Genomic DNA, 13,930 nt, shown 5'->3' on the forward strand with positions numbered 1-13,930 from the left:
GAAAAAGTTTCTGTTTTAACAATGTGTTTACACAGATTACTGTAGAAACGGTACACACATGGAATGCGTGTGTTCCAAATAATGATTGTATTATTTCAACTCTAAAACTCCAGTTCACTCCCAGACAATCAATCAAGGCATGAGCTGGGAAAAGTGCGTTCACGTTCTAAGTAGGAGGGGGGATGGAATAGCCGGCTGCTGGCAGCTTGTCTTTTATCAGCACATTTAGAGGACAAAAGACGCTGGCGGAGAGGTGTGAACGGATTTAAGAAGCGATTTAAGGTGGGCGGGATCTACGAGTTTTTTCGTAGACTCTGGTAATTCTAGTGTTAACAGTCTTTAAGCTTAGAATAATCTTCAGCAATTTTAAGATATTAGGATATTAAGATAAAAAAAAGAATGAACCCTGGGAATGATTTTAAAAAGTAGTCTAGGATAAACATGGTAATTCCTAATGTATTAGGATAATGTAATAGTATGAATGTAATAGTAATGTAATAGTAGAAATAGCAATAAACCAAGAGTATGATGTTAAACAGTCTACTTTTAGTAAAAAAAAAAAAAAAAAAAAATCCTACTTTAATTACTTCCACACTTACGTCTATAACTCTAAAAGACATAAACATATAATGTCCAGATAAAGAAAAGGATGTATAATTATAATACCAGTCTCTTTAAAAGCTCGCGATGAGTAGATGATAGGTCAGATGAGAGCACATCCGAGATGAGCAGATGATAGGTCCTTCCCATGCCTTGATAGAATACGGCTCCTTATTAACTTTCAAAAGAGTGTCGGAAACAGCTTCTTTAATTCCTTTTCAGCTTCTTCCTTGCTTGAAAAAATATAATATTGATCTTGAACATCCTCTTTCAGTTTGGCGGGATACAAGAGGCTGTATTTGATATCGGCTTTCCATAGCAACTTTTTAATGTCAAAGTAGGCTGCACGTTTTGCAGCTGCTAATGGTGAGAAATCGGGGAAAATACGAATAAGATTATTTTATCTTGTGTCTGAGAAGTGCCATCACATCAAGCTTACATCGTAATCGCTCGAAGCGGACAATAAAATACCTAGGTTTAAAGGTACTTGATCTGTATGTGCGATAAGCAACTGCTGTCTCAATGTCGAGTTCAAAATCATCTCCAATTATTTTAGACAGTAATTCTACTGCAAATTTCACTGGGCTTGAGCTTTCTCGTTTATCAGGTATACCCTCAATTCTTATATTATTTCTTCTGTACCCATCTTCCAGGGCCACAAGTCTGTCTCCAAGTTTTTTGCATTCGGAATTCGCAGCTGTGGCTTTTTCATCGGCGTTAGACGCCAATTGTTCCGCTGTTTCGACTTGAGCCGTGAATGCCTGCTTAACGTCATCCAGCTGATATGTAACGTCTTTAATCTGGTCCGCAAGCATTTACAGTTTGGATCTATTTTCTTCGATGTGTTCCTCTAATTTCTCCAACATGCCTTTAAAGTTCACGTCAAAACGTTTAAATAGACGCGTTTCCTGGTGTTTGATATCCTTTTTAATCACGATGATATCCTTCTTAAGCTTGTTCTTAAGCTCAATGTTAGCCTTCTTAAGCTCATTCTTGTTATCCTTCTTAAGCTCATTTATGGCCGTAGCCATGGCGGCAGCCAGTGTAGCAATCATCTCTTTCAGTTCGGACAGTTCGCTTCAGATTTCGTGCTCCGCGAGTGGAAATGCAGCTCCTGCTACAGCAGGTGCTGCAGGCTCGCGATGAGTAGATGAGAGCACATCCTGCAGGGCCTTTTCTAGTCTCAAATGATCCTCAGAAATCGGCGATCCAGCGCGACCTGTATCACTTGCACCTTCGCTCCCGTTTTCACTCTCGACTGGAGACGATACAATGGAGCGGGGTCCCAGGAGGTCTGCGAATTCGTCTGCCTGTTCCAGGTCAGTCTCCGAGAGGCCATACCTTGCACTCAGGCCGGATGTCTGTCCAGATTTGAAGCAGCTTTAAGTTTCTTTTCCGGTTCTTTCTGACTTTTCTTCTTGTTACTCATGCTTGGATATTGTAGTGGAAGTTCCTTGGTCGGGTTAAATACAGGATACCTCTAAATAATATGAGATACGTGGGAAAATAAAGGGAAAATAAAGCCGCTGCTAGTGGAGCCCTGCTTCAGACGTCCATCTCCTATAACTGGACGAAACCACTTCTATTATTTTTATTCAAAAATATAACTGCAGAAAAAAAAAGCTGCGTTAGCATTCGACATTGACATGAGTTTTCTACAACTACCTCCGTGGCGCAACGGTATCAACTCCTGACTGGTAATCAAAAGGTCATGAGTTCGATCCCGCATGACTCCGTTTTGAGAAGTGAACTGCTCTTATTCTTACTATTTTAGAATAAAAACATACATTTGATTTCAGTCTGTAACAGCCGTGTAATTTATGATACTTGTAAAGGTTAGCTTTTTTTTTTTTTTGTATATGTACACGGGAAGCTCTGCAGTCTACTTGTGACTTTACGCTGTAGGAAGTAAGTAAATAAATAAAGGTAAATAGGTAAATAACATTCAAAAGCAATGCTCTGATGTAGAACGCAAGTGACTCTACACGCTAGTGTTTAGATCTGGACGGTGTACAGTATGTACCCCAAAAAAAAGTCTAACTGCATTCTCGTACCATTGCTTGTGTACTAAAGTGTCAGCAGGTACTTTTCGTGGCATTACACGTATTTTTTGAGCATGACCTCTGTACTTTACTTGTGACTTTAGGCTGTAGGAAGCAAGTAAATAAATAAAGGTAAATAGGTAAATAACATTGCTTTCGAATGTTATTTACCTATTTACAGTAAGGTGACCTGGGTTCGCTTCCTCCCTGCCTGGAGTTTGCATGTTCTCCCCGTGTCTGCGTGGGTTTCCTCCCTCAGTCCAAACACATGCAGGTTGGCTGGACTGGCGATCCTAAATTGTCCTTAGTGTGTGCTTGGTGTGTGGGTAAGTGTGTGTGTGTGAGCCCTGCGGTGGGCTGGCACCCTGCCCGGGGATTTGTTCCTGCCTTGCCCCCTGTGTTGGCTGGGATTGGCTCCAGCAGACCCCCATGACCCTGTGTTAGGTTATAGCAGGTTGGATAATGACTGACTGACCAACCTTTTATGCTAGGGTGTTCTCTAGCCAAAATTCAGACAAGTTAAAACCCAAAGTAGTACTAGGGAAACTGATTTTGCTGTTTCTATTATCATTGTCAATGTTTACTTCTCTTTTTATATTTATTTCAATAAACATAGTTAAAATAAGTATGTATATAGGATACATTTTTACTATTTTTGTGTTTATCATTTCCGTTTAGAGTGTTTGGAAGTACTTACCAATATACCAGTTCTGCATTGGACGTTTGTGGTTTACACAAGTTTACATGACTTGTAGGCTGTTATAGTTTATTATAGTGTATATTTTAGACTAGAGATGCAGCAGCCTTGCAGACTGAAAGCATCATGTTTTAATAATGAAAATATATGTCTACTAGATGATATTTGGCCAAAAAAGAACCAGCGGGAATCATTAGAAAGTAGATATTTGAAGGTTACAATGCTTTGAAACACACAGCTACTATCTCAATGCATGAAAATAAGCCTGGGCAATATATTGAGTGTCACGATATGAACGAAGATTTTAATACATTATGTGAAAATAAAACTATCGTGATGTATTAATTTAATTTGGCAACAGGAACAGGATGTCAAAACCAGTGGGTTTTTAGTAAGGCAACTTCAGACAGAGAAACATGGCAGCGCTGTAGATCTGTGGTGTGTGAGGAAATTAGTTTTGACCTTACTTAACGCTAACATGTCATTTTATATAGTGCATTAAACAAGTGTTATCACAAAGCAGCTTTAAAAATATAACATCACACAAAAAACAACAAATGCAATATATGGCATACAGTGCGGCACAGTGGGAAGCGCCAGCGCAAGCTACAACTGGTTAAACAGCATGATTTATAACTAGATGTAAGAGAGTTATAACTAGCTGTCTGTGAACTTGGTGAAGTGTTTGTGCAACATGTTTGAAAAGTTTAATTCCCTAGTTTTAATGTAAGCTCACCTACATCATCTTTCACTTGTTGCTTTGTTCCCAGGTTTCCCCAAAGTATTTCTGCTACATTTTTTACCTTCCCAGCCTATCCTCTGAGAGACTGGCTTTGAATCTCTGCCTAGATTATGACTTTTCCAACAGATTATAACTTGTATTTGTTAGCTCTGAGTAAACATTGCATGCGAGGGCACTGTGTTTCTGTCCAATTATTACAAATACCAGTTCATTTTTGGATCTTATTTATTTATTTTTTTTACAGTGCAGAATAAGTTGGTTTTGTATACTGAATTATATTCTCAAAACCTTGAGCAGCACACTGCTGTTCAGTCATTGTTGCTTTGTGTAGCAGGCATGTTCAGTGACTTGGTCAAAATGTCACTTGGATCCCTCCAGGCTCAGTGGAAAACAAGGGTGTTGTGACTAAAGCCTTTCTCCTGCTTAGCAAAAATGACTGAAATGGAGGCAGAAGTGGGTAGTGCCATTCACAATGATTTGGTGTCAAAAAGAAGGTACAAATGTGACGGCCACTGTTTGGAAATGGTTTGGCTTTAGACAGAATGATACGGAACAAAAGATTATTACATGCAAACTCTGCAAGAGAGAAGTTGGCAACACACCAAATTTATTCAATCATATGAAAACAAAACATATTACAAAGTATGAAGAAACTTTGCTCAAAATGCAACAACGCACACTGTTGTAAAACAAACCACACTGACAGAAACATTCTCTTGTTGCATACTGTATGAAAAGACAAGCCCCATATGTAAGGAAATAACAGCCACTGTAACATACCACATTGCAAAAGATATGGAGTCTATTGCTCGAAAAACATGGATTTCAGAAATTTAGTACTGATCTGAAATATGTCCTTCACAGTTGGAAATACTTTGCAGAAGAAGCGCTGCCCATCCTATATAATGAGGTGAAGGAGAATATTTTGAGTCAGCTTCAGAACATTAGCCACTTTTCCACCACATCCTATGTGTGTCATATCTCCCAGCCCCACATGAAACAACCTACTTAGGTCCACTGGTAAATTCTTAGGCACAAGCTTCAAAAAGTATAGTAATAATGTGTCAAGAGAGGGATTATTTACATGTACAAGAAAAACAGAAAATTGTGCACATTTCTAATGAACTACAAACTTGGATTATTGGAAAATGTTAATCACAATAAGGGTAAAAAAAACCAGCCGTCCTAAATTGCTAAATTTAAGTAATGGTATACTGTGACAGATAATTGCAGAGATCACCACAGCTACAACAGATTCAAGATTATGGGAACCCATAATTCTAAAATACAGGAGGAGTCATAGTTCAACTGTTCATAAATACAAAAGAAGAGAACAGTCAAAGAAAGTATAGATAACTGCGATTATATTCTACAAGCAGCTAATTTCTCCCAAATCATACATCTAGCAAGAACCCTGGAAGTGAGGTTACAGTTCTGAAGTTGAGTATGAGATGCTCCTTTGTTGTGATGTGCTTGAAAATTACATTCAATTTAGGTCAAGTAAGTCTAACATTCAACCACTTTTTTTAATCTAACTTTCAGTATTAGTTGATTCTTCAAACAAAATAAACAGAATGTTACAAAGATGCAATAATCAGTTGTGATGATTTCATTTGTATTGGATATTGCTTAAATAAAATTTACATTCACAGAGGGTGGCCTTGGAAATCTACTGTCACAAGTTCAAATCCCACACCTGGGGCCTCATGTCTAAATAGTGTGACACACAAAAATGCTGTATACACCTGTTTTCATGCTCATATTGATGTATAAAAAACAAAACTTAGTGTAGCGCAATGCACATTTTCACAGCAGCTTCAGACCATGTGTACCCACATTTCTGCTTGGTTTTGTAAACAGCCGTTACTCAGAGTCAAAGCAGTGCTACTGTTTCTGTGTGGTTTACCTCTCTTCTTTTTAGATTTGCATCCATGACATGGGCTTTATTAAATACACTGAAATTAATTGCATGTCATTTATTAATTTAAGGCACTTAATTGATAATGGTGCACAGAATGGCCAAACTATTGCAACAACCACGGCTAATGTAGCGTTGTTAGAAGACATCACAAATGGAAGAATTAGAAGAGAACATGTACATAGAGATCATACTGATTTCTTGCATTATGATGATGACTGGGTTCTAAGTCAATTTGGGTTCCAAGAACTATACTCTTGGAGCTGTGTACTGATCTGGGGCTGGTTACGAAGGCAGACTTTGAGGAATTATGTTCTACCTGTTCTTCTGCAAGTTCTGTCCACCTTCGGGTTTTTAGCCACAGCAGTATTTTCAACATGAACTAGCTGACCGATCAGGTATTACTCAGACATCACTGAGTCGTGTCATGCCAGCTGTATTATCAGTGGTATTATCAGCTTGTCAGTGGTATTATCAGCTTTCCAGTGGTATTATCAGCTTGTCAGCCAGATACATACAATTTCCTTACACTGCAGTTGAACAGGCAAACATCAAACAGCAATTCACAGTAATGCCCGGTTTTCCAAATGTAACTGGAGAAGTCAAATGCACACACAATGCTGTAAAGGTGCCTTCAAAAATTAAATTTGCTTATGTAAATAGAAAGCATTTCCTTTCTATTAATGTGCAATTCATCTGTGATGGAAAAATGCATCTCATTAATGTTGTGGTAGATGGCCTGGCTCAACTCATGATTAACTCATTCTGTGAAATATGAGTGTTGGGAACAAACCTGAAAATGGTGTCTGTGATGGCTGGCTTCTCACTAAGACATTTATTATTACCTCTTTGGTCAAAATTGTAAGTACTCTGTATGAAGTAACCATATACAGTAATCCCTCACTTATCGCGGGAGATAGGTTCCAAGGCCGACCGCGATAACTGAATTTCCGCGAAGTAGGGACACCATATTTATTTAATTATTTAACGTGTATTTGGACGTTTTTAAACCCTCCCTGTATTGTTTACAACCCACCCTTTACTCTATTAATAACAGGGACAACTGCTAAGCAATATGAAATCAGTAGCTAAGTTTACACTTACTGTTTAGCAAAGTACACGTAGCTATATATGACGTGATGATGGTGATGAATATGCTGCGCAGTAAAAATGAGTACGATGAAGGTGATAATCCCCTGAATGCAGTAGCAAGAGCACGTTAATGCTGAATGAGTGAGATGAGACTTCCTGGTTAATGCAGCACTCCGTCGCTGAGCCAATCAGCAGCACACAGGAACTTAACTGCATGCTTTGATTGGGTAGCTTCTCAGCCATCCGCCAATAGCATCTCTTGTATGAAATCAACTAGGCAAACCAACTAAGGAAGTAAATACCAGAAGTAAAAAGACCCATTGTCCGCAGAAACCCGCGAAGCAGCGAAAAATCCGCGTTATATATTTAGATATGCTTACATATAAAATCCGCGAAAAGTGAACCGCGAAGTAGCGAGGGATTACTGTAACACAATGACTTAAGTTACAACAGGTACCTGCTGAAGACGTGGCTTCTCACCCAGCTCACCAACCCGCTGACTAAGCAACATTAAAATGCAGGTTGTAAGTGTCTTGCCAATAATTGCAGCAGCCTGCTGCTCAAACGGTGTGAACCCCAGAATTCTGCTACCTCCTCCAGTGGTGTTGATACTCCGATGGTGGGCTACAATTCAACTTTTCACATCAACTTTGATATCTGACTACTACCTTTTTTATTTGGGGTACTGTGCGACTTTCTAAACTAGAACTTTTGAGTGCCTTCACCGAAGGTGAATGGAGTGCCACTCCATTAATTTCCTTTTGTTGCTTATACTACTGCTTTAGCCAAATAAAGTGAATTTATTTATAATTTATTGTGGATTTCCCCTTGGGGATTAATAAAGTATCTATCTATCTATCTATCTATCTATCTATCTATCTATCTATCTATCTATCTATCTATCTATCTATCTATCTATCTATCTATCTATCTATCTAGTACATTTACCTTTACTTAGTAATACCTTAATGTCATATTTGATGAAATTCTTCTTTTTAACACTTACTTTTGCTATTGTCTTTTGTCAAAACACTGAATGGAAGGGGCTGTTTATACCAATTTACATATTCAAATAGGCAAAACTCTGGGAGGAGTTGGGATGGGACAGTAGGCTCATACATGCACGTTAAAATTCATGTTGGTTAGGATTTATTAAAGGAAAGTGCATAGAACTTTGCTTGTACTCAGTTTTATTTATCTGAATTTTTTGTGCATACGCACATTTCTAGTTTTGTCCATATGCCAGGTTTAAGTGCGAATTCTATGCAAGGCATTATACATCAGGCCCATGATCATTTTCTGTGTGGAGTTTGAATGTCCTCCTTGCATTTGCTAGTTTAGTTAACTCATGACTCTAAATATAACCTGTTTAATTGTGAGCGTGGCTGTGTGCATGAATGGGCATTGTGATAGACTATCACCTGGACCCAGGGTTGATCTCTACTTTGTGTTCATTGCTGTTGGTTAGGCACCAGCCCCACACATAATCCTGAAATTGATTAAGCTGGTTTGGGAATATCCTATCACCTTCATTATTAAATGATAAAAAATGTGTTAGAAAAATATATGTGATTAATATTTGAGTAATCAAGTTATTTTTAACTAAGCAAGATAGTAAATTCAAATTAAGTGTGCAAAACCAAAACATTACCATACCTCCTTCTTAAGCCTTTCTACTTTGCGTATATCTTGCCGCAGGTTTTCAATTTTCTGCACCAAACCTTCAATTTCTTCTTCCTTATCTCGAAGCTGCCTTGTCAACTTCTGCTTTTGAGATCGTAGTTCAGTTAAACGCTCATTCATCTCAGAAAATTCTTGCATTGCTATTTTCCTTTGACTGTGGGCATCTTTGAGCTCCTTTGTCTGGAATTTTAACTTCTCACTTGTCTCAATCAGTTCCTATAAAAAATAAAATCTTAATTATTTTAAGGTTTCTAGTTGTTTTCTTCCCAATGAAAATATATTTTGCCATTTCAACCAAAGCAACACTATAGACAAGATGCAGTTTCCCCAAAAACTGACAAAGAGAATTGATGCAATTGGCTAAAAAACAATCTTTTGTAGTGGTGCTATATACTGTACACCAAAAAGATGTCTCTTTTGGATTTTAAGGCAAAAGTTATCTGGTTTAATTCTTGCCACTGAATTTCACAGTATACCAGATTTTCAGCTTTTAAGGTTCACTTTTGTACCATAAAACATGAAATAAGCTTGTTTGAGTATGCAGAAAAAATGTTGCATCCTATCAAATAAAGAAGCTTGTAAGGTGCACTTTTGGACCATAAAACATAAAGTAGGCTTGTTTGAGTATGCAGAAAAAATGTTGCATCCTATCAAATAAAGAATCTTATGGAGATACTGTAAACTGATGACATGTCATGCAAAGTCTGAAACTAACAGTTCTATAAAAATAGCACACAAATAACAATCTGTTACAACCTACAGTATTTGTTACAAACATCAGAAAGAAACCATAACAATTAAGAATACAATATAAATTACATTAAGTAAAAAAAGTGTAATAATATGTAATTATGTTGTTTATATATAAAAATATATCCAGCATATATACTCTGCTACCTTTTGAAGGCCTTCCTTTTCTTGCTTTACCACTTTCATTTGCTTTTCAAGCATCTTTATTTGCCGGGAGCTATCTTCCAGCTCTCTTCTTGCACTGCTGGCCTCTTCTAGCTGCTGTTCTAGCTGTCCGGACTCTGTAAGATATATTAGATCACAAGAAACCATTTAATTATTTCCACCTGCAGACAGTTAAAGAGAACTCACACAAGTGACTAGAGTAAAACTCAAGATAAAATTAAATTTTTCTTGTACCTCATTATCTTAAAAAAAATACTAGCAAACAATATGTCAGATAATGGACAGAAAATGTTAAAAAGAAAAAAGAATTCTGAAACCTAACTGAATTTTTAATTATTTTAAACTGTATATAAGGTGCAAAATGTGTCTTCACTGTTTGTTAAGTCTCCATATACAGAGGCTTCATTAATATAACCTTTAATGCTCGCTTAATGTCTCAACTGTGAGAGTATTATTAATATTACTAATTATTTAATTGATGCCTTCATCCAAGGAGATGTACAGCATTTAAGAAATACAGCTGGTTGCATTTTTTTTTTGTTTTTCTAATTTGAGCACAGGCAGGTGAAATGTCTTGCTTATGTTTGCAAAGGGTCCATAGCAGAATTTGAACCCACGACCTCGGGATCCAAAGACTTAACTACTATGCTAGACTGCCTACCCAAGCTTTACAATGTAAAATCAATTTGGACTGACCAATGTGATTCAGATTAAGCAGGTTTGAGAATATTATATTGTGTACTGGTTGCCTAAAGCTGATGAGACAGGCTTTGCCTCCCTGTAAACCTGAAATAGATTAAGTGCATTTGTAAATGTTATCTACTATATAATAAAATGATAAGGTCTGTGTGTGTGTATGTGTGTCTAATCATTCAGAGTAACCAAATTGATAACTTTGGCTTTGGTGACATGATTGAAAGAGTAAGTGCAAGTGTAAGATACAGTGGGTACGGAAAGTATTCAGACCCCCTTCAATTTTTCACTCTTTGTCACATTGCAGCCATTTGCTAAAATCATTTAAATTAATTTTTTCCCTCATTAATGTACACACAGCACCCCATACTGAAAAACAAAAAAAAGAATTTTTGAAATTGTTGCAGATTTATTAAAAAAGAAAAACTGAAATATCACATGGTCCTAAGTATTCAGACCCTTTGCTCAGTATTTAGTAGAAGCACCCTTTTGAGCTAATACAACCATGAGTCTTCTTGGGAAAGATGCAACAAGTTTTTCACACCTGGATTTGGGGATCCTCTGCCATTCCTCCTTGCAGATCCTCTCCAGTTCTGTCAGGTTGGACGGTAAACATTGGTGGACAGCCATTTTTAGGTCTCTCCAGAGATGCTCAATTGGGTTTAAGTCAGGGCTCTGGCTGGGCCATTCAAGAACAGTCACAGAGTTGTTGTGAAGCCACTCCTTCGTTATTTTAGCTGTGTGCTTAGGGTCATTGTCTTGTTGGAAGGTAAACCTTCGGCCCAGTCTGAGGTCCTTAGCACTCTGGAGAAGGTTTTTGTCCAGGATATCCCTGTACTTGGCCGCATTCATCTTTCCCTCGATTGCAACCAATCGTCCTGTCCCTGCAGCTGAAAAACACCCCCACAGCATGATGCTACCACCGCCATGCTTCACTGTGGGGACTGTATTGGACAAGTGATGAGCAGTGCCTGGTTGTCTCCACACATACCTCAGTGCAAGACACATGACAGCCCGCATGGAGTTTGCTAAAAGACACCTGAAGGACTCTGAGATGGTGAGAAATAAGATTCTCTGGTCTGATGAGATCAAGATAGAACTTTTTGGCCTTAATTCTAAGAGGTATGTGTGGAGACAACCAGGCACTGCCCATCACATGTCCAATACAGTCCCCACAGTGAAGCATCTTTCCCAAGAAGACTCATGGCTGTATTAGCTCAAAAGGGTGCTTCTACTAAATATTGAGCAAAGGGTGTGAATACTTAGGACCATGTGATATTTCAGTTTTTCTTTTTTATTAAATCTGCAACAATTTCAAACATTTTTTTTTTGTCTGTCAGTATGGGGTGCTGTGTGTACATTAATGAGGGAAAAAAATAATTTAAATGATTTTAGCAAATGGCTGCAATATGACAAAGAGTGAAAAATTGAAGGGGGTCTGAATACTTTCCGTACCCACTGTATAAGAGAAGTAAGGTGAAGGGGGCATGCAGAGAGTCGTCTTCAAAGACAGGACGTATAAAAGAAGACAGAAGAAGAGCAAGGCAGCTCGAAATCAGAGAGTATGAAAAGCAAACTTTATAAGAATGCTCTCAAGAGAGGGAGCACTGGTCATAAGAGGTTTATACACACAAGATACCAAGGAAAGGTAATGTGGATACTCCTATAGAATTATGCTTTTTAAATCACTTCTTTATTTCCATTATTTTAGTTCTGTGGTGGTTTTACTGTTTTTTTTTCTTCTTGTAACATGTCTTTCTTCTCTGTACAAGTAGTTGGACACATTTTTCCTTAAAGTTGCTATTTAGTTCAACAGGATCCTAACAGGATCGTAAAATTCTGAAAATCTTTTTCTATTACAGTCTCACCTGTTCTTCAGAACTTTCTAACTGCCTTATCTGCAGTTATCTTGACACTTGCAGTTTATTTTTTGGCTATTTTTCTTTATTTTAAATCTATCCTCAGCTCAAAAGGCACAACATATAAAAGGTTAACCCATTTCCATAAGTGTCTGCTTGAAATGTGCCTTTTTAAATTAAATAATGTTACTTTTTTCTGATTATCAAGTATATTATGATCATTATTTTCCTAACAGTGCAATTTTTTCTTCTGTATAGAATGTTTCTTAGCATTAAGGCATGAAATCTTTTCATTCTTGGTAGTTCTTTAAAATATAAGATAAAAAACAGTTATTGTATCAATGAAATCTGTGTCCTATCCCTGCTTTTGTAACACGGCATATCAAAGTTTTTATTGTCAACAATAATCAAAATATATAATGGAATTGACATGATTAATTAATTAGTACATGCAAGTATAATCTATATATATATAAAATTCTTTTCGCATTTGAAATGGAAATGACGTATGACCACGCGATATGGAAATTACTTATTACGTATGACCATGCGATATGGAAATTACGTAAAAGTGGTAAACACAAACACGCCGATCTATCCCATACAAGTGTGCTTCGGCCCTCTCCCAGCCCTCCTCTCTGGACTCCAGCGCTGACCCGTCCACCGCCAGGCGCGCTCTCACAGAGAAAACTGCCACATTGTAACTTTTTTTTAATTCGCAGTACTTGATAGTAGAAGAGATGAACAAAACAGCTTTGCATCTTTCTACTTTTTAACTGTGCTGAGCTGTAAACAATGTGAAGACAAGACCGCCTTCAGCGGCGAGGGGTCGTAAGAACAAAGTGGATGCTGGGAGGTGCGGAATGTCGGGTTTTTCCTCTGGGTCAACAGCTTCGCAGTTTCGGGCAGCATCCTCTCTTCTCGCACTGTTTGTCACACTTCAAGTGCCCCATCAAGTCCTGGGATAGTGGAAATCTTTGCGAATAAGTGTAATCGGCGCTATTGAAGCGGGACTATCTTGGTAAACTGTCCCTTAAGATGAATTCGGGTCACTAAAACCCTGCAACATTCACGGTTGCTTTTGTGATGAATTCTTTTAATAAGATGGAGGGTTTACATCTAAAAAGATGTACCGACCTCTTCATGTTAAGTATTGGACTTGGGAATTGTTTGGACCTTCTGCCCGTTAAGCACGGAAAGGCAGCGTCCGCATTTCTCAGAATAATTTTTCTCTTAAATCACAGGCACATAGTGCAAGGTTGTCAAGCAGGTACTTTGCCCGAAACCACTACAGTAGTACTCAATGTATCTTTACTTCTTAAATGTTAATGTCTGACTGTTTAATAATTTATACGCTTCTTACATCTTCTTCAAATTCTTTTATCAAAATGTTTTACTACTTAATAATTAATATTTATATAATCTCTATGTTATTGTGAATGTTCTTTATTTGTTCAAAAATAACATTGGTAATTAACAAACTTATTTTATAAATACTACATTTTAGTTTTTTTCCCTTACACTCAGTGAGCGAAGCCACTGGGTAATCAGCTAGTATGAAATAAATGAGCTGTTCTGGGCATCAGAATGAGTAGCTTTTCCACCTTTCTGTCTTCCAGTACAGTGTGTCAAATGATTACAAAGTTTTGTCCCCAACTGGGACATCATGGGTGATAAGAGTTATGTATG

At 37.6% G+C, this 13,930-nt stretch overlaps 1 protein-coding gene across 5 annotated transcripts in view; it reads right to left on the bottom strand.

Annotated features, from left to right (window-relative positions):
• LOC114648307 (serine/threonine-protein kinase MRCK alpha-like) overlaps positions 1-13,930 on the bottom strand; it is a 571,032-nt gene that overhangs the window by 153,871 nt on the left and 403,231 nt on the right. For all 5 annotated transcript variants that reach the window (XM_028797282.2, XM_051925532.1, XM_028797279.2 and 2 more), the window contains 2 exons: positions 9,672-9,805; positions 8,748-8,990 (listed from right to left, as the gene is read on the bottom strand). In XM_028797282.2, the coding sequence (XP_028653115.1) occupies positions 8,748-8,990; positions 9,672-9,805 (377 nt within the window). The remainder of the gene's footprint in view (positions 1-8,747; positions 8,991-9,671; positions 9,806-13,930) is intronic.

This window comes from Erpetoichthys calabaricus, chromosome 3, assembly GCF_900747795.2.
Source record: "Erpetoichthys calabaricus chromosome 3, fErpCal1.3, whole genome shotgun sequence".
In the NCBI taxonomy this organism is placed as follows: Eukaryota; Metazoa; Chordata; class Cladistia; order Polypteriformes; family Polypteridae; genus Erpetoichthys; species Erpetoichthys calabaricus.